Raw genomic sequence first — 26,910 nt, 5'->3', positions numbered from 1 at the left:
CATATAATAAGTGAATAAGACAATTGCTCCAAGTGAATAAAGTATTAAATGCTCGTACCTGGTAATATCCTGATCCTCTATCCAAACAGTCTGCTCAGTGATCTGAAGAAACAAACGTGTGATGCCATAAAGCAGAGGAGAGGAGAGTCAAAGTTTAACCGACTAATCAGATAACTTAATAAAGAATGGAAAGAGTGACAGGGTATTACACAACTTATTACAGTCCCTTCACATTTGTCACGTTATGACAACAGTTCACTGTAGAGCTCAGAAGTGACAGGGTAGTGAATGGGATTTTTACATTCACAAGCTTAAAAACACAGTATTTACTAGATGCCTGTCTGGTTGCAGATATGTTGGCATTTTCAAATATTGAATTTAATTGGAAAAGAAAAGAACTGAAAATCCTTTGTATAAACCATAGGTTTTATGATATGCCATGTTTTTGGTGTAAACATGATTTTTTAAAATTTTTGCTGCTTTTTTTTGCTCTCAGCTTTTCAATTTTGCTCTCAGCTTTTCATGTAGAGTTGGACAGAGTAGCAGGGTGCACTGGTGTTAATGACAAATGATAACTGTATGCTAGTGATGAGCGAATGTGCTCTGATAAGGTGTTATCTCATTATGCTCGGGTGCTAACCAAATGACTTCGAAGAGCTCAAAAAATATGTTTGAGATCCCACGGCTGCATGTCTTGTGGCTGTTCGACAGCCACAACACACGTAGGGATTGCCTGTTTGTTAGCTACCTTAGCGTCTCTGCTGGATGGCAGGTTGTATAGACGCATCATGCAACAATGCAGCCTGCCATCTAGATGTAGCAGAGCTAGACACATCATGGGGAAAATGGATTATTATCTTCTTGGCGGTCAGGTGAGGAACATGGTTATTATTTTAATTCTGTTACAGGGGACATTGGCTTCAGTTGACTGGGTGATGATGTGAGTATGTGCCATTCTTTTAATTAACTCCTTAGTGACAGAACCAATTTTGTACTTCATGACCAAGCCAATTTTTACCACTGAGAAAATGGAAACGGTCTTAGGAGCGCAGGAAAGAGACTCGGACGAGAGATGAGGTTAAACCACAACGCGTTTCGAAGGAGAATCCGTCTTCATCAACCTGATGAAGACGGATTCTCCATCGAAACGCGTTGTGGTTTAACCTCATCTCTCGTCTGAGTCTCTTTCCTGCGCTCCTAAGACCGTTTCCATTTTCTCATTGCTCCTATCCTCCATTGGAGGTTTTCGGCTGGAGCTGCGGTGGAGACCTGACATTTTTGTCTGCCCCTGGGATGCTTCCTAAGCGCTCCTCTATGACCGCTTATCACTGACTCTTAATTTTTACCACTGCCTCTTTATGAGGTTATAGCTCTGGAATGAGTCAATGAATCCCACTAATTCTGAGAATGTTTTTTCATGACATATTGTACTTCATATTAGTGGTAAAATTTCTTCGATATAACTTGCGTTTATTTGTGAAAAAAATGGAAATTTGGCAAAAATTTTGAAAATTTTCCAATCTTCAAACTTTGGATTTTTGTGCCCTTAAATCAGAGAGTGGTGTCACACAAAATAGTTAATAAATAACATTTCCCACATGTCTAGTTTCTACTATACATCAGGACAATTTTGGAAACAGTTTTTTTTTCTTAGGAAGTTAGAAGGGTGAAAAGTTGACCAGCGATTTCTCATTTTTCCAACAAATCTAACAAAACCATTTTTAGGGACCGCCTCACATTTGAAGTGACTTTGGGGAGGGGGGGTCAATATGACAGAAATACCAAAAAGTGACACCATTCTAAAAGCTGCACCCCTCAAGATCGCAAAACCACATTCAAGGAATTTATTAACCCTTCAGGTGCTTCATGAGAAGTAAAGCAGAGTGGAAGGAAAAAAATGAACATTTTACTTTTTCCACAAATAATTACTTTAGATTCAAACTTCTTTATTTTCACAAGGGATTCAGGAGAAAATGGACCACAAAATTTGTTGTGCAATTTCTACTGAGAACGCCAATACCCCACATATGGGGAGAAAAAAAATACAAATTTTAGTGTCTATCACAGTGATCAAAATGAACCAATAGGAAAAATCTCCTATTTTTTGCCGGGTACCTGCAGGAGGGTCCAGGGATGGCAGGGGTACAGGGGGGCGGGGGTTGGAGACCCCATTTCTCGCTCCTCTAGTGTGCTAGATCATATCAGAGGAGAGAGAAATGAATGAAAGATCAGACTTTTTTGTGATTGCCACCGAATAACGGTGATCACGTGACTGGGGACGGTAAAAATCGACCTGAACCATGTTCTCCCGGGTCTCAGCTACCCCCGGTAGTCAAGACCCCAGAGATTTTCAGGTGCTGTGGGGCGATATACACATTTCTCAGCACCTTTAAAAAGCGGCGCTGAGGAATAAGTTCCCTTAACTGCCGTTGTTAAAAGGCGTATCAGCGGTCTTAAAGGACTAAAGTCATGACAGGTATAGTACGTCATGATGCGTAAACTGGCACCTTCTCATGACGTACTGTATCCATTATGCGGCATTAAGGGGTTAAACTTTAATGGTTACGTGTGACTGTTTGATTTTTGCACCTTGGTCTGCTCATTTGTTTGCACTAGCTTAGTTCTCCTTTTGCAAAAAAAACCCTGTTTGGGAGAGAAGAACGGACAATTTGCGGCGCCCTAAGTGCGTAAACACAATATTTGTAGTCTTTAAAGGGTGCACAATTTTATGCACTCACCTGATAGAAGACTAATATAGCTTTAGATTATGTATCCTCAAAAATCCTTCCTTTTGGGATACTTGGAAGGTTAATATACCCCACAGCCAATTTTTTCGTATAAGAAAGAATTGTACGAGAGAATCTGATTATGTAGCTCAGTCTAAAATTCTAAAAAGAAAATTTAAGTAAAAAAGATACCCAAAAAATTTGATAATTAGTGCATATAGGGATAACAAAGTAAAAACACAGGAGGAATGTTTAAAAGGAAAAAATAGGAAGGGGGATAATTTGACCATTGGTAAAGAAAAAAGTGATGATCGCTGGAAATTGAATTTTGTGACCACATTCAATAGGGGAAATAAAGTAATAAGAACTGTGCTTTCAAAATATTGGTATATCTTGAAGCGTGACCCTGTTTTGGGAAAACATCTCCCTGATAAACCAGGGATTACATATAGAAGGGGGAAAACTTTGAAAAATTTGGTGGCCCCCAGTAAATCAAAAAAACAGTTGGATTCAAAAGGAAAAAACTATAAAAAAAAAGTATGGATGAAATTTTATATGGTGTTTCTCAAGGAACCGGAGTTTTTGAATGCACCTCTAAAAAATGTTGTACCTGTGGGATCCTAGATCATGGGGCTAAAACTATCAAATGTAATAGTACTGGTGAGGTCTTTGAGATTTCACAAAGACTCAGCTGTAGCAGTGATTTTGTTGTATGTGTCATCACATGCAGTTGCGGTTTGCAATATGTGGGACGCACTGTGCAGACACTGCGGTCACGCATTAATGGTCACAGAAATAGAGCAAAAAACGGCTTTTTAAAACATAGTCTCTCAAGGCATCTACTAATTAAACATAACTAAATTTTTAGCATAAAAGTAACTCCGGTGGAGCAGATACCCTCTGGTGTTGCAAATAGGAATGCTCTTTTAAACCGGAAAGAAACGTTTTGGATATATCGGCTAGGAACATTATATCCAAATGGATTGAATGATATCAAAGAGTTTGAACGTTGCTTTTTTTTTTTTTTCTCACTGGGTTTTTTTTTCCTTTTGGGTGTTTTCTTTTTTTTTTTCTTTTCCGTCTTGCATCTATGTTGTCAAGGTTGGATCAATCAGTGGGTGTGTTCCTGAACTGTGTTCCTGAACTTGGTCCACACCCTAAATCAAGTTTCTGAGACTGGGATAAAAGGTTGCTACTATATATAAGTGTAACTGAATTTTATACTATTAGGATTTGTACTTTGTTTTTATGATACCTGATGAAGGATATACACTGTATCCGAAACGCGTTGTATCTCTTTTTTAACCTATGAAATAAAAAAATATGGAATATCCTCTTTGGATGTGAGTCCTGGGAAGCGCTGCCATTTATGGGCTGGATGTGCCTTTCTTGATTTAGTTCTCCTTTTGTGAGAGTTACAAACTGTAAAATTGATAAAACAGTTTTATTTTTCGGGTCAGCACAGTTAAAGTGGTAAATTTTTCTCATTTTTTTATGTTTTGACGCTTTTACCCAAACTTTTAGAGAAAAAATAATTATTTTTGCATTGCTTTATTCTTAGAGCTATAACTATTTTTCCATCATTTATTGCAGGACAAGATGACGCTTTCAGAGATACCATTTTTATTTACATTCATCTTTTTGCTTTTAGTTTTATTTCATTTGTTGTTAGGCAGCATACTGATAAAGCATAGTTTTTTGCCTCTCTTTTTATTTACTTTTTTATTGTGTTCACTGAAGGGGGAGGGACAGTTTTATAGGTTGGGTTATTCTAAACGCAGCAATACCAAACATGCGCTTTTTTAAATAAAAAACATTCATTTATGGGTAATATTTATATTATTTATTATTGTGCTTTTCTATAATATATTTTTACTATTTTTTTTTTACTTAGTTCCTCTATCGGACTTTCACTTTTTTCTCTCTGATCGCTTTTAAAGCATAGCAATACACAAGCATTGCTATACTTTATAAATGGTTAGTGCTGCACGGATATACAAGCATGTTACACCCCGCTCTGAGCATGGTGTAACAAGTTTGCTAGCTCTGGTGACACAGATGTCGTTAAGATGACATCGGGTCATCATACCAAAGATTGGGCCCCTTCCCCTCCATCTGCCTGCCCTCTCAATGCTTCGATCACTGTTGATCGCAGCATTTAGAGGCTTAAACTGCTGGAAGCGGTGTGGGCACTGCTCCTGGCAGTGAGTGCGCTGGACCTATCAATATGTCTAAGGTCGTCAAGTACCCACCTACCTGAATGTATGGATGTGTCGAAGGTCGTGAAGGAGTTAAAGAGACATAAGCCACTTTTAAGAGGTTTCTATTAGTAACTTGGGTCATATGCACACACCAATATTTTTTCTTTTAATTGGCAGCTTTAAGAAACTCAATCAGGAACTTTTCATTTCCTGGAGCAGTTTGGAAGAGTTTTTGTTGTTTTTTCCCCTAACCTGATTTTTCCAGCCTTTTGATCGGACAGTGCCGTTTGGGTCGTTTTCCCAAAAATATATGCTGAAAAAACGTGAAATACACACTCATTTCTCCAACCAAGTGCTTTTCAAAACCTGAAATGGAAGAAAAACTGTCAAAAGGCTGAACATATTTTTTTAATTAAAAAAAAGTAGTAATGTTTTAATAACAACTGAAAAATAATGTAGACATAAAAATGAACCTTTCAGCAGGATTGTGCACAGCAACCTACAGACAATGTCAGGTCGGCGCTGTTATACTGATTACAATGATTCCTTGGTTGATGAAATCTGTCTTGTGGTCGTTGTTTAATCTTTATTTTCAGTTTTGAGTTAATGATCTGCTCGTGCTCCGGGGCGTCCCGAGATCTTGGAGCCAAGATCTCAATCTGCACATGCGCCGCCTCCGGTGGCCATTTTCTCGGAGGCCACAGCATCGAGGCAATAGAACTGCGGGGGTTTCAGGCGTTCACATAATGTCGCCGGAGCCCCCCCGCAGCATCGAGCACCGCCGAAACTGCCGCACCAGGCTGGGATAGGAGCGAGATCATAGTTCTGCAGCGTCGGACCAGCGGAAGAATCACCTGACTCCTGCTACTGATCTCCCCTGGGTAATATGAATTCAGGACTGTAAGATGGACCCCCATTTCACACATTAATTTTTTTTCCCCATTTTCCTTCTGAAAATTTGGGGTGTGTCTTATGGTCTCTTGCATCTTATAGTCCGAAAAATGCGGTATTCAGACAACTTTACATTTTTTACTCTTTGTTTCATTGCAGCCATTTTGTAAATTCCAAAAAGTTCATTTTTTTCTCATTAATGTACACTGTGCACCCCATCTTGACTGAAAAAAAACAGAAATGTAGAAATTTTTGCAACTTTATTATAAAAGAAAAACTGAAATATCACATGGTCATAAGTATTCAGACCCTTTGCTCAGACACTCATTTAAGTCACATGCTGTCCATTTCCTTGTGATCCTCCTTGAGATGGTTCTACTCCTTCATTGGAGTCCAGCTGTGTTTAATTAAACTGATAGGACTTGACTTGGAAAGGCACACACCTGTCTATATAAGACCTCACAGCTCACAGTGCATGCCAGACCAAATGAGAATCATGAGATCAAAGGAATCGGCCAAGATGCTCAGAGACAGAATTGTGGCAAGTTTTATGGCTGGCAACAACTCCTAGCTTCTCATTACCTTTGTTAAAGACTTACTAAGAGTTCAGGTTCTTGCTTTGCAAATGTATATTCCACATACTGGGGGATGACCTGACTTTGGAATTGATTGTTGCACCAAGCTTGGTGCTGTATTAAAGTACTAAAGACTGTTTTGGTGCTGTATTATTGTACCAATAGTGGCTTAGGTGAAGTATTCATGTAATAATTATTGCTTTGGTGCTGTGTAGGGGGTTGAAGGAAGATGCCCTTAAGATCACCCCTTTAACATGTTATATGTATATATGTTATTATTTGATGTGTACAATGCCAGCGGTACTGCTACACAGGCACGTGTATTACTGCTTGTCTCATTGGTACTGCCACATTATATTTGTTACCATTCTGTACAGATTGTAATATATTATGTTGTATAATGTTTTGCATATCCACGTATAGATTAGGGATAGAGTTCCTAGATATTGGTAAGCGTAGCTCTGTAGCGGGCCACTAGATAGGGGTACACTAGTGGGTCTTGTTAGGTATGGGAAGTTCACATAGGGTTAACTGTAGGAGGAGCTGCTATGGGTTAAGCAAGTGTAGGAGATAGGAACAGGTAGAAGGGGCGAGCACGCCCGAAGTGTCCACAAGGGCTCTAAGCCCAGGATGCCATAGCAGCTACGCAACGTTTTGAAGAACAAGAGCAAGCAAAACCAAAAAACTGACCAAAAGTCCATATTATTGCAAATAATGCAAAATTTTATTGGTATCACAGGTAATATAATAATGACACAAGATTAATGTAAAGGTATGCTACAAAATATATGCTAAAAAGATATTTGTATGCTAAACAAAGCACTGGTATCCAGCATACATATGGTTAATTGATGTGGAAAACAAAACATTAAAGTGTGTATAGGATGATGAATCAGAAAATATATATATATCAAATAGCTGAAGAGCCCGGCGCTGCCCGGGCATAGTAACTAACTGTGGTTACTTATAGCAAATATCCCGTGCCCATATACCCATCACACATCCTCCATCCCATAGTCCCGTGCCCATATACCCATCAAACATATCCTCCATCCCATAGTCCAGTGCCCATATACCCGTCACACATCCTCCATCCCATAGTCAACCATTATGACATCATAATGAGCGGCGGGGCTTGCAACCTATGATGACATCAGCGTTGCCATGGCGACCATTATGACATCATAATGAGGGGCGGGGCTTGATACACACTTTTTCCCCATTATGTAGATAGGTGCAAAATTGTTTAGTGAATTGGAATGCGCGGGGTTAAAATTTCGCCTCACAACATAGTTTAGGAAACTCTCGGGGTCCAGACGTGTGACTGTGCCAAATTTTGTGGCTGTAGCTGCGACGGTGCGGATGCCAATCCCGGACATACACACACACACACACACACATACATACACACATACAGTCATGACCAAAAGTATTGACACCCCTGAAATTCTGTCAGATAATATTCAGTTTCTTCCTGAAAATGATTGCAAACACAAATTCTTTGGTATTATTATCTTCATTTAATTTGTCTTAAATGAAAAAACACAAAAGAGAATGAAGCAAAAAGCAAAACATTGATCATTTCACACACAACTCCAAAAATGGGCCGGACAAAAGTATTGGCACCCTCAGCCTAATACTTGGTTGCACAACCTTTAGCCAAAATAACTGCCACCAACCGCTTCCGGTAACCATCAATGAGTTTCTTACAATGCTCTGCTGGAATTTTAGACCATTCTTCTTTGGCAAACTACTCCAGGTCCCTGATATTTGAAGGGTGCCTTCTCCAAAGTGCCATTTTTAGATCTCTCCACAGGTGTTCTATGGGATTCAGGTCTGGACTCATTGCTGGCCACCTTAGAAGTCTCCAGTGCTTTCTCTCAAACCATTTTCTAGTGCTTTCTGAAGTGTGTTTTGGGTTATTGTCCTGCTGGAAGACCCATGACCTCTGAGGTAGACCCAGCTTTCTCACACTGGGCCCTAAATTATGCTGCAAAATTTGTTGGTAGTCTTCAGACTTCATAATGCCATGCACACGGTCAAGCAGTCCAGTGCCAGAGGCAGCAAAGCAACCCCAAAACATCAGGGAACCTCCGCCATGTTTGACTGTAGGGACCGTGTACTTTTCTTTGAATGCCTCTTTTTTCTCCTGTAAACTCTATGTTGATGCTTTTGCCCTAAAAGCTCTACTTTTGTCTCATCTGACCAAAGAACATTCTTCCAAAATGTTTTAGGCTTTTTCAGGTAAGTTTTGGCAAACTCCAGCCTGGCTTTTTTATGTCTTGGGGTAAGAAGTGGGGTCTTCCTGGGTCTCCTACCATACAGTCCCTTTTCATTCAGATGCCGACGGATAGTACGGGTTGACACTGTTGTACCCTCGGACTGCGGGGCAGCTTGAACTTGTTTGGATGTTAGTCGAGGTTCTTTATCCAACATCCGCACAATCTTGCGTTGAAATCTCTTGTCAATTTTTCTTTTCCGTCCACATCTAGGGAGGTTAGCCACAGTGCCATGGGCTTTAAGCTTCTTGATGACACTGCGCACGGTAGACACAGGAACATTCAGGTCTTTGGAGATGGACTTGTAGCCTTGAGATTGCTCATGCTTCCTCACAATTTGGTTTCTCAAGTCCTCAGACAGTTCTTTGGTCTTCTTTCTTTTCTCCATGTTCAATGTGGTACACACAAGGACACAGGACAGAGGTTGAGTCAACTTTAATCCATGTCAACTGGCTGCAAGTGTGATTTAGTTATTGCCAACACCTGTTAGGTGCCACAGGTAAGTTACAGGTGCTGTTAATTACACAAATTAGAGAAGCATCACATGATTTTTCGCACAGTGCCAATACTTTTGTCCACCCTCTTTTTTATGTTTGGTGTGGAATTATATCCAATTTGGCTTTAGGACAATTATTTTTGTGTTTTTTCATTTAAGACAAATTAAATGAAGATAATACCAAAGAATTTGTGTTTGCAATCATTTTCAGGAAGAAACTGAGTATTATCTGACACAATTACAGGGGTGTCAATACTTTTGGCCATGACTGTATATATTAGACAGTAAATAATTTAATAAAGTGCACATTATTATTATTATAAATTTATATAGCGCCATTTATTCCATGGCGCTTTACAGGGAAAAGGGGAAATATAGACAAGTGCAATAAACATGTGCAAGACAAGGGACACACAAGTACAGAAGGAGAGAGGACCCTGCCCGTGAGGGCTCCCAGTCTACAGGGATGGGTGAGGATACACTAGGAGAGGGTAGAGCTGGTTGTGTGGTGGTTCAGTAGAAAGAGGATCATTGCAGGCTGTAGGCTTGTCGGACCTCGTTGGTGACGCAGAACTCAGGGACACAGATGTGAGTCGTCAGATAAGCTGCTGTGACAAGGTACCAGCAACCGCCGAGGTCGTTATACGGATCACCGCATCATTGCATGTTGCATGTGGTACGTGGCATGTTGCATGTGGCACATGGCATCTTACATGTACGTGTCATGTTGTACAAAGCATGTTCCGTGGCAAGTGGCATGTTGCATGTGGTACGAGGCATGATACTTGGCATCTTACATGTGGTACGTGGCATGTGGTAAGTGGCATGTTACATGCGTTCCGTGGCATGTTGAATGTGTTCTGTGGCACGTTACATGTGGTACGTATCATGTGGTATATAGCATGTGGCGTGGTATGTGGCATGTACGTGGCGTGGTATGTGGCATGTGGTACTTGGCATGTTAAGTGGCATGTTCCATGTGGTATGTGGCATTTTGCATGTGGTACGTGGCATGTGGCACGTGGCATGCTATACGTGGTACGTTACACGTGGCATATAGTATGTGACATGTTACATGTAGTACGTATCATGTGGTACGTTGGCATGTTGCATCTGGGACGTGGCATGGTATGTGGCATATAGTACATGGCATGTTCTGTGGCATGTGGCATTTTGAATGTGGTAGGTGGCATGTGGTACGTGGCAAGTTATACGTGTCACATTACACATGGTACGTGGCATGTTGCAAGTGGTACGTGGCATGTATTGTTGCATGTGGGACGTAGCGTGGTATGTGGCATATGGTACATGGCATGTTCTGTGGCATGTGGTATGTGCCACATGTAACATGCCACGTATAACAAGTCACGTACCACATGCCACGTACCACATTAAAAATGCCACGGAACATGCCACGTATATCATGCAACATGTTACGTGTCACATGTAACATGCCACGTATATCATGCAACATGTTACGTGCCACATGTAACATGCCACGTATAACCAGTGACTTGTACCACATGCGACGTACCACATTCAACATGCAACATGCCACGTACAACATGTAACATGCCACGTACCACATGTAACATGCCACTTATAACAAGTCATATACCACATGCCACGTACCACATGCAACATGCCACATATAACATGGCACGTACCACATGCCACGTACCACATTCAACATGCTATGTACCACATTCAACATGCCACGTACCACATGCCAAATACCACATGTAACATGCCATGTATAGCAAGTCATGTACCACATACCACGCACCACATTCAAAATGCCACCGAACATGCAACATGTTCCACATGCCACTTATCACATGCCACGTACCACATGCAACATGCCACGTACCACATGCAGCATGCCAAGTACCACATGTAACATGCCACTTACCACGCCACATACCACATGCCATGTACCACATTCAAAATGCCACGGAACATGCCACGCACCACATGCAACATGCCACTTTACATGCCACGTTCCACATGCCACGTACCACATGCAACATGCCATGTACCACATTCCACATGGAACATGCCACGTATAACATGCCACGTACAACATGCCACATGCCAGGAAACATGCCAAGTACCACATGCTACGTACCGCTTGTAACATGCCAAGCACCACATGTAAGATGCCACGTACTACATGTAACATGCCACAGAACATACCATGTACCACATGCCACGTACCACATATAACATGCCACGGAAAACCACGTCTTTTGTTGCTTTCCAGTGACTGATCAAATATGCACTATGACTTTACGGACACACTATGTGTATGTATGTATGTGTGTGTGTATGTATATATATATATATGTGTGTATGTGTATATATATGTGTGTAGTGTGTGTGTGTGCCATTTATATGGACACACCTAAATAAAATGGGAATGGTTGGTGATATCAATTCCCTGTTTGTGGCAAATTAGTATATGGGAGGGGGAAAACTTTTCAAGATGGGTGGTGACCATGGTGGCCATTTTGAAGTTGGCCATTTTGGATCCAACTTAATTTTTTCAATGGGAAGAAGGTCATGTGACACATCAAACTAAGGCTACTTTCACACTAGCTTTTTTTGCGCTCTGCTGCGTGCGCAGTCCAAATGCATACAAAAAATGCATCAAGCATTTTGCATGCATTTGCTTACTTTATGCGCATGCGTTTTAACCACTTTGTTGCCATGTGAACTCTTAAAACGCATGCGTTTTTAAGCGCTGATCCCATAGACTGTAATATGATTTCTTTGCACATTCCGTGCGCTTTTGTGTGCATGCGTTTTTTTGACACAGGTTGGGCGCAACAGGGTGCATCTGGTGCGCCTAGGCGCACACTGGAAAAAAATGCATGCACACAAAAACGCTTACAAACGCTAGACCATGCGCACCCATGTTAAATATAGGGGCGCATGCGCATATACGCGCACGATGCGCTAAAAACCGCTAGTGCAAAACGAGCCTTATTGAGAGTGTCACAAAGAAAGCAATGGTGTACTTGGTTTTAATGTAACGTTATTCTATCATGAGTTATTTACAAATTTATGACCACTTATTAAGGGTGTTCAAAGCGCTGCCCTTTGTGTTGGATTGTCAATGCAACCCTCTTCTAGCACTCTTGACACACTGATAGCAACACCGCAGAAGAAATGCTAGCACAGGCTTCCAGTATCCGTTGTTTCAGATACTGCACATCTCATCTTCACAGCATAGACAATTGCCTTCAGATGACCCCAAAGATAAAAGTCTAAGGGGGTCAGATCGGGAAACCTTGGTGGCCATACAACTGGCCCATGGCGACCAATCCACTTTCCAGGAAGCTGTTCATGTAGGAATGCTCGGACCTGACACCCATAGTTGATGGTATGGTGTGGTATATGGGGTACAAAGATAATGGGGCCATTCTTCATCAATGGAAACCTCAATGCCACTGGATATCTGAAATTGCTACATGATGATGTGTTGCCCTCTTTATGCACTGAATATGGCACATTCCCTGAGTTTTTCCAGCAAGATGGTGCACCACCACATTATGGGTGTCAGGTCCGAACATTCCTACAAGGAATCTGACCCCCATCAGGTGACCAAATAGTATAAGGAATGCAAGTCTGTTATTTCCCGCTAAGAAGAACAGCACATTTAAGCTTCTTATTGTTGCTCTATATTTACATCACCAACAAATGTGAATGTGCAGTTTATAAAAGGTAAACATAAAATGGCTTTAGTCCATACAGTCTTAATATTTTTAAGTGCACTGATTACAAGTCATAATAAATAACAGTAAATTCACCCAACGTAAAAATCAAACCATGCTTAGTATATAAAATTCTAAAACTACTGTATATAACGAGTATTTACATATTAAAAAAAAATGCTTGGTACTTCTTTAAGTGGCAACAATCAGTGACTGTGGGAGGTTACGGAGCAAGTAGGTAAACTAGGGACGGCTTGGACATTGGAATAATTCATCAACATCTTGATAAAATGCACTTTCTGCTCTAAATTGCTCAGTGTCCATTCACAATAGCATTTCCTCCGTCAATGCAAACTGCTCCCTAGCCCCCCATTAAAAAGAAAAGCGTGCGGCATGTGAACAGAAGACATCACAGGTGTCCAGTCACCATTGAATCACATTATTAAAATTTAAGTTCTGTGTGTTTCTAGCGCTGTAGTGTTCACAAAAGTCCATTGGTCTTTGATTCAGGCATCAGTTTGGGGTGAATTACAGCCTTTTGTACTTGAAGATACGACAGTCACAACGTGGGCAGAAATGATCAACATCTTTTGTAGCATTTATACAGAAAGGAATCAAGCAACATCCAGCTGCAAACCTAGAACAGAGGCAAATTAAAGTCAAGATTATTTAGAAGAACCGACATCTTATGTGCCATGATGGTTTGTAGCAACATCATTACATTCAGATACAAGAGGTCACCCGGGAGAAACAGGAATGGTCCTCTGGAGGCAGGGCCGGACTGGGACTAAAATTCAGCCCTGGCATTTGAAGTTACACAGGCCCACTAGTCACATGGTGACTATATAATATCTTTGTACACTTGTAGTTTACAAGAAGTGAGGAGATTAACACGACTATATAACATGTAGTCATAGCTGTGCTCAGTATTTCAGCTCAGTCCTATTTATTGCTTTTAGGTACAGTACTCCTCCCAAATCTCTGTCCCCTTTTGTATGCATGATTACAGAATTACTGGCAGAACTGCTCTCTATTGGGCAACCAGACCCCCTGGTCATAGCTGCCCCTATCATACCTCCCAACTTTTGAAGAAGGGAAAGACGGACAAAGACTGCGGCGCGCGCAGCGCGGCGCTGCAAATTTTCGGCCACGCCCAGCCACACCCATTTCACAACTAGTCACACCCATGTCCACACCTAATCGCACCCATTTAGCACTGCTGATCACACTGACTGGCACTAAGGAAGAAAGAAAACAGAGAGAGAGAGAAAAAAGAAAACAGAGAGAGCGAGAAAGAAAGGGGAAAGAATGAAAGAACAGAGAGAGAAAGAAAGAAAGATTAGAGAGAGAAAGAAAGAACAGAGAGAGAAAGAAAAAGAGAGAAAGAAAAAGAGAGAAAGAAATAAAGAAAGATTCTACAAAGATACTATAGCAGCCCAGCTCCCATTGTAGTGCCCACCTGAGCCTCCCGGTGCAGGACCTATCATGATCCGCTCACATGGCCGACATCCCCGATTCCAAGGCGATCCTGCTGTCTGCGCTGTCGGAGGAGGACATGGTGATGGATCTGAGGCATTCCTGGTTCCGTCACAATCTCCTCAAGAAATTATCTCATTTCCGGTCAGCTTCCAGCACATCACTTCAGGTGGAACGTCATGTGTGTGTTTTAAAATGCTCCTCGGGGCTCCGCCGTGTACTCCTGTGTCCGTGGGAAAAGCCCGCTTTGTATGCTTTGTACACACTTGGCTCCTCTCCGTACATCCCGTACACATATGGCTCCACTCCATACACACACGGCTCCACTCCGTCCACCTCGTACACGTGTGGCTCCGCTCCGTACACCTCGTACACGCGCAGCTCCTCTCCGTACACCTCGTACACGCGGCTCCGCTCCGTACACCTCGTACACACGCGGCTCCGCTCCGTACACCTCGTACACGCGGCTCCGCTCCGTACACCTCGTGCACACACGGCTCCGCTCCGTACACCTCGTGCACACACGGCTCCGCTCCGTACACCTCGTACACACGGCTCCGCTCCGTACACCTCGCACACACATGGCTCTGCTCCGTACATCTCGTACACACGGCTCCGCTCCGTACACCTCGTACACACGCGGCTCCGCTCCGTCCACCTCGTACACACAGGGCTCCTCTCCGTACACCTCTTACACACACGGCTCCGCTCCGTACACCTCGTACACACGGCTCCGCTCCGTACACCTCGTACACACACAGCTCTGCTACATCCACACTGTAAATCCTGACCCCACACATACTTACCTCAACCAGCACCATGACAACAGCAAAGCAGAGTCTTGCAGATGGTAGAGGAAAGGCTGAGCGCACAGGACCTGTGATGAGGTCACAGGAGGGGCGGAGTCAGGGGGTGACATGATCGGGGGTCTGGACAAAGGCTCCTGATCATGTGACCCCCCTGACTCCTCCCCTCCTGTGACCTCATCACAGGTCCTGCGAACAGAGCGAGCAGGCAAGCGAGTGCGACGCTGTGAGTGGCTGCGGGGGGGAGGGGGTCTCATGCTAAGGCGAGGATGGGGTGCGAGGGGGGCGTGGCGGCTTATCTCCCTGCAGTGCGGGAGGAACTTGAAACTATCACCCCCGTGCCCGCAGAGGGCCGGCGGCAGGAGCAACAGTGGCCGCAGCAGCTGGCAAGCGGCCCACGTGACAGCGGCCCAGCGGGAAAATGCCCGGTTGGTTATATTGCCAATCCGGGCCTGTCTGGAGGTCAGGAAGCTTGTAGCAGGGCTCTAGGAGACGGATAAATGATCGCAGAGCCCTTCTGATTCTAGCCAGTGTTGGAGAAGGTTGTATTTGGCCTGCAGTGATTTTAATTTTTTTCCAACGAGTTGTTGAATATTTTTTCTCTTCAATTGACTGTCAAGTTATTAAAATGAGAAAAATTTGTCTAATTATTCTAGAAGATCAGTCTCTCTGAGCCATTAGCTCTCTACTCTGCCTTAACCATACAAGTTACAGATCTTCCTGATCCACAACAGATTTCAACTGGATGTGCACAGGAAAGCTCCCGCCTAGTTGAAAATAGCGCTGCCCACAGGCAGGCCTTCTCTGCTTTTTGGTCCTGGCTGTACTTCATGATTGCAATTGTTAAGCCCCTGGTTAAATGGTTTAAAATAAACAAAATTGTTCCGAGAGGCTCCCCGTACTCAGGAAGCATGGAAACAGGTGTGAATACCCATAGAGAAAGTTCTATTGAATTCTACTATATACATTTATAGGCCTTTATAAGCAGTGTGAACTCACCCAAAAAACATAATGGCAACACATAAAAGCCAGGTAAAACGTCCTGAATTAAAGGAGACCCTTGTTGTTACATTCTCACGACATGAAGGACATATTGTAAGACTAGGAGAATCTACCAGACGTCCACCTGGGGTGGAGGGAAATAAAAGGAAAAAAAAGCAAAAAAATCATTACATATCCTTAAAGAAAATTTGTTATCAAAGAACATTGCCTAAACATTAGTAGGCCAGAAAGTAGAGCAGTAGACAAGTGTTTAAGTAAGGTAAGAGGACCGTGCATACCAGGAATGGGGGATGAGGGGTACCTTGCATACCAGGATTGGGGGGTGAGGGGGATCATGCATACCAGGATAGGGGGGTGAGGGGGATCATGCATACCAAGAAAGGGGGGTGAGAGGACCATGCATACCAGGATTGGTGGGGGGTGAGGGGACCATGCATACCAGGATTGGTGGGGGGTGAGGGGACCATGCATTCCAGGATAGGGGGGTGAGGGTGTAGGGAAGGTGACCTGACGGACGGACGGACTAGTCAGAGTGAAGAAAGATAGGTTTGCACAGTGTAGGTAGGAGTCAGTGATTACAGTGGGGAAACAACTAGGAAAGTGTAGTGGACGTGCAGTACCTTGGGATGACCATTAGATGGCAGGGTGGAGTGTGAGCAAAGGACTTTACAGCAGCTTAGGGCTTTAGAAACCGTTGGTCATGGGGGGCGTGGTGACAGTTAGTGACAGTTTCAAGGAACCGGGGGAGTTATAAATACTGAGGGAGGGTTCCAGAAGGTTCCAGTCCCCAGGGGGAGCCCAGGTGACAGGAGGACTACGCCAGTCTGTGTGCCCTGAGGAGAATCCGACCAAGGGGACTGAGGAGAGGAAACGTCAGGGGGTGGTCCTGACAGGGAAGGACCGCAGCAGAGACAAGGCTCTGGGTGGAAGACACCGTATGTATAACGACGAAACTGAACAGTAAAGTGCTGTTGGTGTACGGGCCTAAGGCGGCCACAGTAACCGAGCTGTCAGGATTGTCACAGTGTGAGACGGGACGTTGCGTATAAATACGTCCCTAGTGTGACATACGGTGTTGAAGTGGCCCTGGACACGGAGGGCAGAGAGAGAGATATCGCGGTGTACCGCGAGGACCGTCAGTCGGACGGTGAGCAATAAACTTGGACCTGTTGCACCCAGAATCTGCCTCTTCGTGTCTCTGTTATCATCTCTGCGCGGTATAAAAGTAGGACCACCCCCCCAGCTCGGCACCCCACCACCGACACTACAAGGGGACCATGTATACCAGGATAGGGGGGTGAGGGGACCATGCATACCAGGATTGGGGGGGTGAGAGGACCATGCATACCAGGATTGGGGGGTGAGGGGACCATGCATAACAGGAAAGAGAGGTGAGAGGACCATGCATACCAGGATTGGGGGGTGAGAGGACCATGCATTCCAGGATTGGGGGGGTCAGGGGACCATGCATACCAGAGAGGGGTAGCATGCATATCAGGATTGGGGGTGAGAGAACCATACATATCAGGAATGGGGTAAAAAAAAGAATTTTTTCAGCTCACCCCAAAGAAGACAGCTATAAGTCCAATCGGTGCACGGAATGTGGAAACAGGATCCCTCTGCAGCAAAGCGTGATATGGAAAAAATTCCAGCATCCAGATCAGTAATTAAATTTAAAAAAAATTTTTTATTCCTTTATTCCAAAATTAAAAAAAATCATAAGATTCTCCATCATGATAAGAGACGCATCAGGACGTGTAGTTGGACGCGTTTCGGACAAAAAACCAGTCCTTATTCTAAGACAACACATAATACATCTGAACACATGCTTTTAAAAGGAAACATAGGAAGTCAAGGGACAATCAAGACTAAACATAGGCAGCTGATTAATGGGAGGTAGTAAGTCACAATCACACTTACAAAACACTCAAAATCTCACTCCTAATGTTCATACCCGTTGGAACCCTGCTTTGTAACAATAACATCCATTTTGCCTCTCGGCGTAATAATAAATCATTTAAATTTCCACCTACCCTCCTTGTCTGCACCTTCTCTATGGAATTAACCCTAAAGTTGCTAAGATCTCCTTTATGTATATGCAAAAAATGTCGAGAAGCAGCAGACAAACTGCGTGTAGTAGTGTGACCTACGTCATATACGTGCTCGGAAATACGACGTCTCAAGGTGCGTGAAGTATTTCCCACATACTGAATATTACAATCCACGCATGTTATGACATAGATCACACCAGTGGAACCACAGTTCAAAAAAGATTTTATTTTAAATTCCTTTCCATTAACAGAAGATACTATTTTTTCTGTGTTCCACATAAACCTACATAGCCCACAGTTTTTCTGAGCACACTTAAAAGATCCACAAGTGGGTAACCAATTAGTTATACTTGCTGAACTGTCTGAAAAATATTTGTTAGCATGTCTATTGACACTAGTATGATCACTTGGAGATACCTTATTAGCAATAGTTTTATTCCTCCTTGAAACAAATTTGATCCCATCCTTCAGTATATTCTTCAATGTATCATCAACATACAAAATAGGGAGGAATTTTTTAATAATATGAACAATCCTGTAGTAGTCAGTACTAAAATTAGTTGAAAAAACAATAGGTGACCGACCCTCCACAGAATTTAGTGTTTTTCTACTTTCTTTCTGCAAATAATCCTCTCTACTTTTTTCATCCGTTTTATGTTTAGCTTTCTGAATGTCTACCTTAGTATAACCCCTCTTTATAAAACGTTTAACAATGATCTCACATTGTTTATCGTATAAATTAGGCGTGGTACATGTTCTTTTTGCTCTTACAAACTCCCCTGTAGGTATATTGGCTATAACATGCCGTGGATGGCAGCTAGATGCGTGTAGCAGTGAATTGCCTGCCGTAGGTTTTCTAAAAATATCACAATCAATCTTTCTTTCCTCCAAATTTGCTGACAAAAGAATGTCCAAAAACGAAATTATCTTGGCATCAAATTGATGTGTAAAATGTATATTGCATGGATTATTATTAATATAGAACATAAAATTCTCAATATTAAATACATCACCATCCCACACAATTATAACATCATCAATGAATCTCAGAAAAAGAAAAAGATCAGAAGAAAAAGGATTTTTTTTCAGAAAAAATGTACTCCTCCTCCCACCAGGCCATAAAAATATTAGCAAGAGACGGTGAAAACTTGGAACCCATGGAACAGCCTTGCACCTGTAAATAGAGATCATCCAAAAAAGAAAAAAAATTGTTTTTTAACAAAAAATAGGTCACTTCAATCAAATACATCTGTAAATCTTCTGAAAAATTACTGTATTTCTGTAAATAAGTAGTAAGAGCCAAAATAGCCAAATCGTGTGGGATGGAAGTGTACAAATTTTGTACATCACAAGTGAGCCAACAAAAGGAACTTCGCCATTCCACCTGAGAAAAAATACTAAGAACATGTTTGGAATCCTGCACATAGCTAGGTGAAATAGTGGCTAGAGGTTTTAATCTTGCGTCCAACCATTCCGACAAGTTTTCATTAAGAGATCCGATGCCCGATATGATAGGACGGAATAAAGGTGGAAAAACCTCCTTATGAACTTTTGGAAGTGCATGTAACAAAGGAACTCTGGGATATAAAGGACAGAAAAATTCACATTGTTTTTGATTAATAATTCCCAAACTAAAACCCCTATGTAACAATTCCTGTAATTCAATTCTGAAGTTATCTGTGGGGTTATAATTAATTCCCTTGTATACTTCACTATTAAAAAGCATAGCCCTTACCTCTCTTTCATACAGCCCAGTATCTAATATGGTCACAGATCCCCCCTTGTCAGAATTTCTTACCACGATATTGACATTAGCAGATAACAATCAAGTGCCTGTTTCTCAGTACGAGAAATGTTAGAACGACCATTCTGATTAGCATTATAAATTTTCATAAGTTCATCTACAACAAGAAATTGAAAATCATCCATAACTTGCAATTTTGACTGCTCAGGATAATATCTAGGATTAGGGACTCTAGAGGAAAAATTAACATCAGTTAAATACATTAACTTAGAACCAGATTCAGACAAGTCCCATAAAATTCTTTAGGGTAACTTGCTCCTGGAAAGAAGTAGGCACAAATTCCTCAGGAACTTTATCAACATGTTCATCATTAATATTGGAAGTTTTTTCATATTCCACATCCTCTGCAAAAAAATGTCTCCTAAGAGTCAATCTTCTCATAAAATGATTAACATCAAGCATAGTGTTGAATAAGTCCATTTTCGCTGTAGGCACAAAATTAAGACCCCTTTCAAGGATATTAATTTGATCATTCGATAAAATCGATGCAGAAAGGTTCAGGACTGTAAAATCGTCAGTTGTATCTAAGCATGCTTGTTCCGCGCTGATCTCCTGAATTCTCTTATGATGGGAGTGTTTCCTCCCTGATCTCCTTTGACGTTTTTTCTTTTTCCTGAACCGTTTTTTGGAAAACTACTGCTTTGTAAAATCCGCTGCCCCACATCCCGTGCACACATGGAACTGTTAGATGGTAAATTCTCAGTATCAGAAGTGTCAGTATTAACATCCGTATTATCCATATCCGTTGAGGAAAAGCTTACCCTATTATCTCTGCGTTTGAGAATAGAAGGGTAAATGTTATTACGTTTTCTTCTATAATCATGCCAGTCATAAATATGATTATTTTGGTAATCAGTTTTATCTCTTTTGAATTTCTTTTCTTTTATCACTGTAATAGAGTCCTCCATTTTGCTCAGATTGTCATTAATTTTGTCTCTAGTCATTATAAAAGAAGAAGAATCTTTATATTTTACCAAATCACTTTCAATCATTTTAATAGATTCCTCCAAAGTTAACATCTTGGCTTCCTCTCTCTTCACAATCAAATTCATCAGCTTAATGGAACAGTCACTCAGAATATTGTCCCATTCTTTTACAAATTCAGGGTCATATTCCGTAGTAGGGCGCTTCTTGATGCGCAAACCTCTTGGAATCATATTGCTGTTCATATAAGCCTGTAAGGTTTTGTGGTCCCACCACACCCTGAGTCGTGATGACATAAGTTTTTCAAGATCCCACATAAGTGGTTTCAAATCCTTTTCATCCTCAGGTGTATAGGCATGTATAGTAGAAAAAATGTTAGCAGCCTTGTCTAGTCGTTGTCGACTGTTCACATTGAAAAAATCATCACTGATAATGTCATCAGAAATATTGGTAGCCATCTCCAAATTCATTTTTATGAATAAAAAAGGATATGTCACAATCAAAATAAGGGGAGCACGAAAAATAGGGAAACCAAAAAATAAGGTAAAAAAAAGAATTTTTTCAGCTCACCCCAAAGAAGACAGCTATAAGTACAATCGGTGCACGGAATGTGGAAACAGGATCCCTCTGCAGCAAAGCGAGATATGGAAAAAATTCCAGCATCCAGATCAGTAATTAAATTTAAAAAAATTTTTTTATTCCTTTATTCCAAAATTAAAAAAATCATAAGATTCTCCATCATGATAAGAGACGCATCAGGACATGTAGTTGGACGCGTTTCGGACAAAAAAACAGTCCTTATTCTAAGACAACAGGAATATCAGGAATGGGGGTGAGAGAACCATACATATCAGGATTGGGGGGTGCATTATTGCATTATTGTTAAATCTTCAAAAATAAACTGCATATATATTCTAGAATACCTGATGCATTAGAATCTTGCCACCATCTAGTATTAATATATTTGTCAAAATGGCAATTGCATGTTTAAGTGCATAATTCCAGCATTTCCACACTAATATAGGTTTAAAAATACTTTAATTATGCACCAAAAAGAAAAAAAAAGGAGGAGAGAGGTAGGGAGCATGGAAATAAAGGAAGACAAATTTAATAATCAGAGCAGTCTGCATATATTGTTGCAAAAAGTGATAAAATGTATAATATATATTTTATTTTGTGACAGATGTGCATTTTGCTCCACTATCAAACATTCAACTGCCATTAAACAGATCACTATTACTACATTATGTAAACTTTGAGATTAATCAAATAAAGGAATACTACATGATAAAGACAAACAGCACTTACCATATTGACATGTTCCAGTCTCCACAACGCAAACTGGAACCGGTTGTTTATAAATTACGGTTTGTTGACCTGGAGTGGCAATTGTAGAAATTGCTAAGCAAAAAGTAAAAATATGGAGGTTGAGATAGGTTTTAAATGTATACAATAATCCAGATGTAGTGAGGCACTTAAAAAAAATCTAAAGATAGAATAACCAAAAAAAAAAGGTGTACGATTACTAATATCTAGAAATATATTGCGGAGAAAGTGGGTTTGGGATGTGGGGCACTCAGCTTCTGTGGACCAAGGCGGGAGCCAGCAATTCACTGTTTTAGTATCCCCCCAATTAACTGGCAAGTCAAGTTCTCTGACATCTAATGGAAGGATTTAATTACGTACAGTTATCAAACCCAGCCATACTTAAGATTATGTACACCACGCGTTTACTTCTGATGCAGTCTTAAATATGTGCGCTCAGCTCGGTCAATGGTTCAAGTTTAATTCATTAAGCAAACTGCAATACAGATATGAAGACTTTTTCGAAAAATGTACCACAATAACAAAGGATCAGACGTGTTTAAATCTAACATGTTCCATAAACCATTCCACTTTATGATCGTGTGAACTTCTCTAACAGTTGATACTTTTAATTTGGATGCGGTGTAAAAAAAAAAAGGCAGCACTTAGACCAATGATCAAAGCTGTATCTGGGTGGAAAATCTATCTCTCTAAACTTCTCAGATCGGTACAGGAGGACTGTCTTTGTCATTTGGTAGAAGCTTTAAAATGAACATCCTCCCTTGGATTTCATAGGTTACTCAAGCCCTTCTGATTGGGGTTCCCTCATCCTTCAGAAATCTTGCTTTTATCCAAACCAATTTTATATGGTCTGTTAGCCTCTCACCCCCTTGCACCAGTAGATCTATATTGTACCACTCCAAGTCCTCTGGGAGTAAAGCCTTGCCCAACTTCAGGTTTTATTATATAGCATCTCATGTCTATTGGATTCTGGACTGGTGCAGGAAAAGCTTGGATCAAGATCAAACAAGGCTTTACAAATATCCCTTTAAATTGCTACCCCTTGGAAGGAACTGGCTTTGGTTAAGGAACTTAACACATACCATGATTGGGTCTACTCTTGCCTGCTGCACTCAGCCCATGGTCCATTCAAGTTTTTCCACAATCCTCCTCAATGTATTCCATTTTAGGCAATCCGTTTTTTCCACCAGGCTTGGAGGATGAGGTCTTTCGCTGCTGGCTAACAAATGGTTGTTTTTAGAGTATCCCTCTTTGGAGCCTGACATTTTTGGCTATAAAGGTAACACCACCTCCTTGGTCTCTCTGCTCAATCCAGAGACGCTTAATAGAGACTGCTAGAAGCGTGTATTCCTCTACTATGAAAAAAAAAAAAAGAGATACCATCTAAACCGTATCCCTCTGGTTTGTAAGATGAATTTAGTGATGCTTATGGTGTAACTCCCCTCTACGATCAATAATTCTTATGAACGCTTCTACAGAACCTGGTTTTACTCGCTGAAATTTAGATTCTCTGCTGAATATCCGGCTCTAATTGGAGCAGATACCTGATCTACATAAACACTCCCTCTTCCCCCTCCCACCTTCTCTTTTTGGTAACTTTTCTTCTCGCTCTCTTTTCTTGAGCTTTCTTCTGTGTTGCCGTTAGATCACTTTGACTATGAGGAGACTTTAGAGAATTAATATTCTGCCTTCAATATACAATCTATGTTAACGTTTTAAAATGCGCGCAGGATCCTTGGAATGGATAATACTATACTATGATTATTACTTTTACATTGATTGTTTTTTGGCGTGATTAGTGCCTTGTGAGATTGTACCACCTGTTTAAATCAATTAAAAGATACAATTAAAATAAGATGAAAAAAACTTACAAGAAAAAAAAGTTCCCAACAACTGCTGCTGTATAAAAATGGATTGCATACATATGAGAAAAAAAAAGGTCTACATTTTCTGGATGACTTGCAAGATTTATTTTTTCATATGCTCGTGTGAACTTAGCCTTAGAATGTGTTAGTTTCCACAAGAACGTTGAAGCCAAAAATTGATAAGGGATGTGACTAAGCTGAGTAGACAAGTCGTATCTGATTTATTATGCCATTTACCGTTGTCATGTATCCGCCGCCTAAATTTATGTACAGAATATATATTAAATGAACACTCCAGCAAAACCCTGGAGATGGTTGGAAATCACAAGCTGCATTTCTTATTCATTTATACTGAATCCCAGCAATTTGTTCATTGGAGTAGCTTCTACTCTACACCAACCAAGAGTGAAAGTTGGTTTCTGTGACAAAAAGTTGAAACCCCGCCTTATAAGAAATAAGATTGTCACGCAACTTGCATTATGTTCAGCAATATAGGACTTGATTATTAGTTGCCATATGTGCAGAGGAATTGTTACCCAAAATAAGACCTCAGGGAGTTTGTAGCCAAAAGGTCCAATTTTGTCTCACCTCCCTAGCTACTGTGGTAGATCAGCTCACTCAGCTGCTCCAAGTAATATTGACAGGAAAAATTTCCATTTAAGTTTTAACTTATTAAAAACGTACTGAATAAACAAGTGCAAAGCACAAACATGGCGCTTCTAGTATAACAGGAAAAATAAAACATACAGTACAGCCTGTGTGGCTGTGGGGATACGCCCTCTGAGGGGAAAAACACAGGTTCAGTTCTCCAACACTAGCACAGTTTTGGAGATCTCATCTCCAAACACACTGAACACTGAATGGCTCCATATTTACCTTCTGGACCACGCCCTGGGGTGGAGATATGGTGAACAGCTTCCTACCTGTTCACAAAAACCCAGCCCTTAACATGGCCAATTAACTTCACAGCATTTAGCATGCTAGAGCCTGGTTCCCCAACTCCAGTCCTCAAGGCCCACCAACAGATCAGGTTTTCAGGATTTCCTTTGTATTTTACAGGTGATGCAATTGTCACCTGAGCAATACTAAGGAAATCCTGAAAACATTATCTGTTGGTGGGCCTTGAGGACTGGAGTTGGGGAACCCTGTGCTAGAGTATTTTTCCAGGTTCACATCACTGAGGCCAACATCCTAAGTGACATCTCCCCTTGAGTATCATACCAGCAGTGACCTTTTTACTATATTCATGAAAAAATATCTACATCTTAATACGATAGAAACCAAACAGATGACAGGCAGTCATGTGTGCACATAGAAGTCAATCAAACCTTAAAAATATATCATGCAATTTATTTTTATAGTAATGCATGTGCTCCGTATTTTGGCATTCGAATATGGCCATGGAGGATGAGATACAGTAAGTTGGAGGCATCAATATGGATGTTCATATAATACTATATATATAACAGTGTTCCAATACTGACAAATTATATACTAACCCAAATATATAACTAAACAAATCGTGAGGTTAATAGGAAAATTAAATAAAATTCAAGACATTAAAACCAAAGTCAGTTTTAGTGAAAAACACAGTACACACAAGGAGGAAGCAAGATACAGTAATACACACGCAGCAGGTATATAGATTTTCAAATAAATGGTCAGAGTTAGATTAATCACCAAGTGTACTAAAAGGAGGAATTTTTAGATTAGTCAGAGTCACAAATAAAACATATACAGATTCAACACTAACTATACCAATACACCACTCCGCCACGCTTATGGGATAATAAAAAAAAAAAATATGCCAACCACAATATGCACTTGCCTAGACCCAGATCCCTTGAACTTATGATAGTACATTTTGATATCAAAGTCATAAAAGGTGCACCAGCGCTCAGGCAGCCTCTGCACATGGGTCACATGAAAGCCTTACAGGTACCAGGCCCACAAATGCCCATCAAAATCAGGCTGTTCCTAAAGGAATAGAGCGCGTAAATGAGGTTTTGGATCACAGAACTTCTGAACAACACAATCTAATAAACAAAATCCTTGAGAGCAGGCTGCTTTGATGGGCACAAAAGAGAAGCCTGATACTTAGGAGGTTTTCAGGTAAACCTCTTCAGAGGCTACCCAAAGAGGTGGTGAACTCTCTATGATCTCACTATCAAAGTTGACAAATCTTCCAATTTGCATAGGTGTAGGCCTTGTACCCGGGATGCTCATCTGTGTGGCACTAAGCCAGTGCATGTTATGGCTTAGTATTTTTACTAGTTCCCAAGTATAGAGAAGTGATGTTTCCGGGAATTTCTGTGTCACTGCATTTTCAGAATTTTTGGAGGAGGCTTTATAGCCTCTGGTAAGGGGTTGGGTGTTGTGTTTGGGCCACTTGTATCCCTGAACAACTCTCTGCATAACTATTCCTCCTACTTTTGGTACACTTGCTGGTTCAGCTCTACTTTACTATATATGTGCACATCTATTGTATATACCTGCTGTACGTGTATTACTACAATATTCTGCTACCCCATTGTGTATGGATACAGTGCAGCAATCCAACAGGAAAACCAGACTGTCCCACCTCGTCTTAAGACTTCTGGCGACCATTTTTAGTTCGTTAATTTTTCCATTGGCGAAAACAGATGTGCAATTTAACAAGGACTTGTATTTTATAACATTTTATCATCCTCACATTGAGTTTTTGTATGAGCGCCTACTGTATGTGCATAATATGATGAGGCTTTGACTTGAATGGCTACTCTTATAGAAGGC

At 41.2% G+C, this 26,910-nt stretch overlaps 2 protein-coding genes across 8 annotated transcripts in view; both read right to left on the bottom strand.

Annotated features, from left to right (window-relative positions):
* Window positions 1-159, bottom strand: part of LOC141047872 (lipopolysaccharide-induced tumor necrosis factor-alpha factor homolog) — a 38,623-nt gene extending 38,464 nt beyond the window's left edge. Inside the window, exon 1 of the mRNA XM_073543198.1 lies at window positions 59-159. The gene's annotated coding sequence lies outside the window, so the exon portion shown is untranslated. The remainder of the gene's footprint in view (window positions 1-58) is intronic.
* A 12,669-nt stretch (window positions 160-12,828) lies between these two features.
* Window positions 12,829-26,910, bottom strand: part of LOC141047636 (lipopolysaccharide-induced tumor necrosis factor-alpha factor homolog) — a 156,969-nt gene continuing 142,887 nt past the window's right edge. For all 7 annotated transcript variants that reach the window (XM_073542829.1, XM_073542825.1, XM_073542822.1 and 4 more), the window contains 4 exons: window positions 22,256-22,348; window positions 17,731-17,787; window positions 16,166-16,292; window positions 12,829-13,521 (listed from right to left, as the gene is read on the bottom strand). In XM_073542829.1, coding sequence (XP_073398930.1) covers window positions 13,413-13,521; window positions 16,166-16,292; window positions 17,731-17,787; window positions 22,256-22,348 — 386 coding nt within the window. In that variant the 3' untranslated portion in view covers window positions 12,829-13,412. The remainder of the gene's footprint in view (window positions 13,522-16,165; window positions 16,293-17,730; window positions 17,788-22,255; window positions 22,349-26,910) is intronic.

Source organism: Dendrobates tinctorius, unplaced genomic scaffold (genome assembly GCF_039654945.1).
Source record: "Dendrobates tinctorius isolate UK_male_01 unplaced genomic scaffold, ASM3965494v1 ptg000129l, whole genome shotgun sequence".
NCBI lineage: Eukaryota > Metazoa > Chordata > Amphibia > Anura > Dendrobatidae > Dendrobates > Dendrobates tinctorius.
Note: the sequence above shows the minus strand (reverse complement) of the source record. Positions and strands in the feature narration are given on the sequence as shown.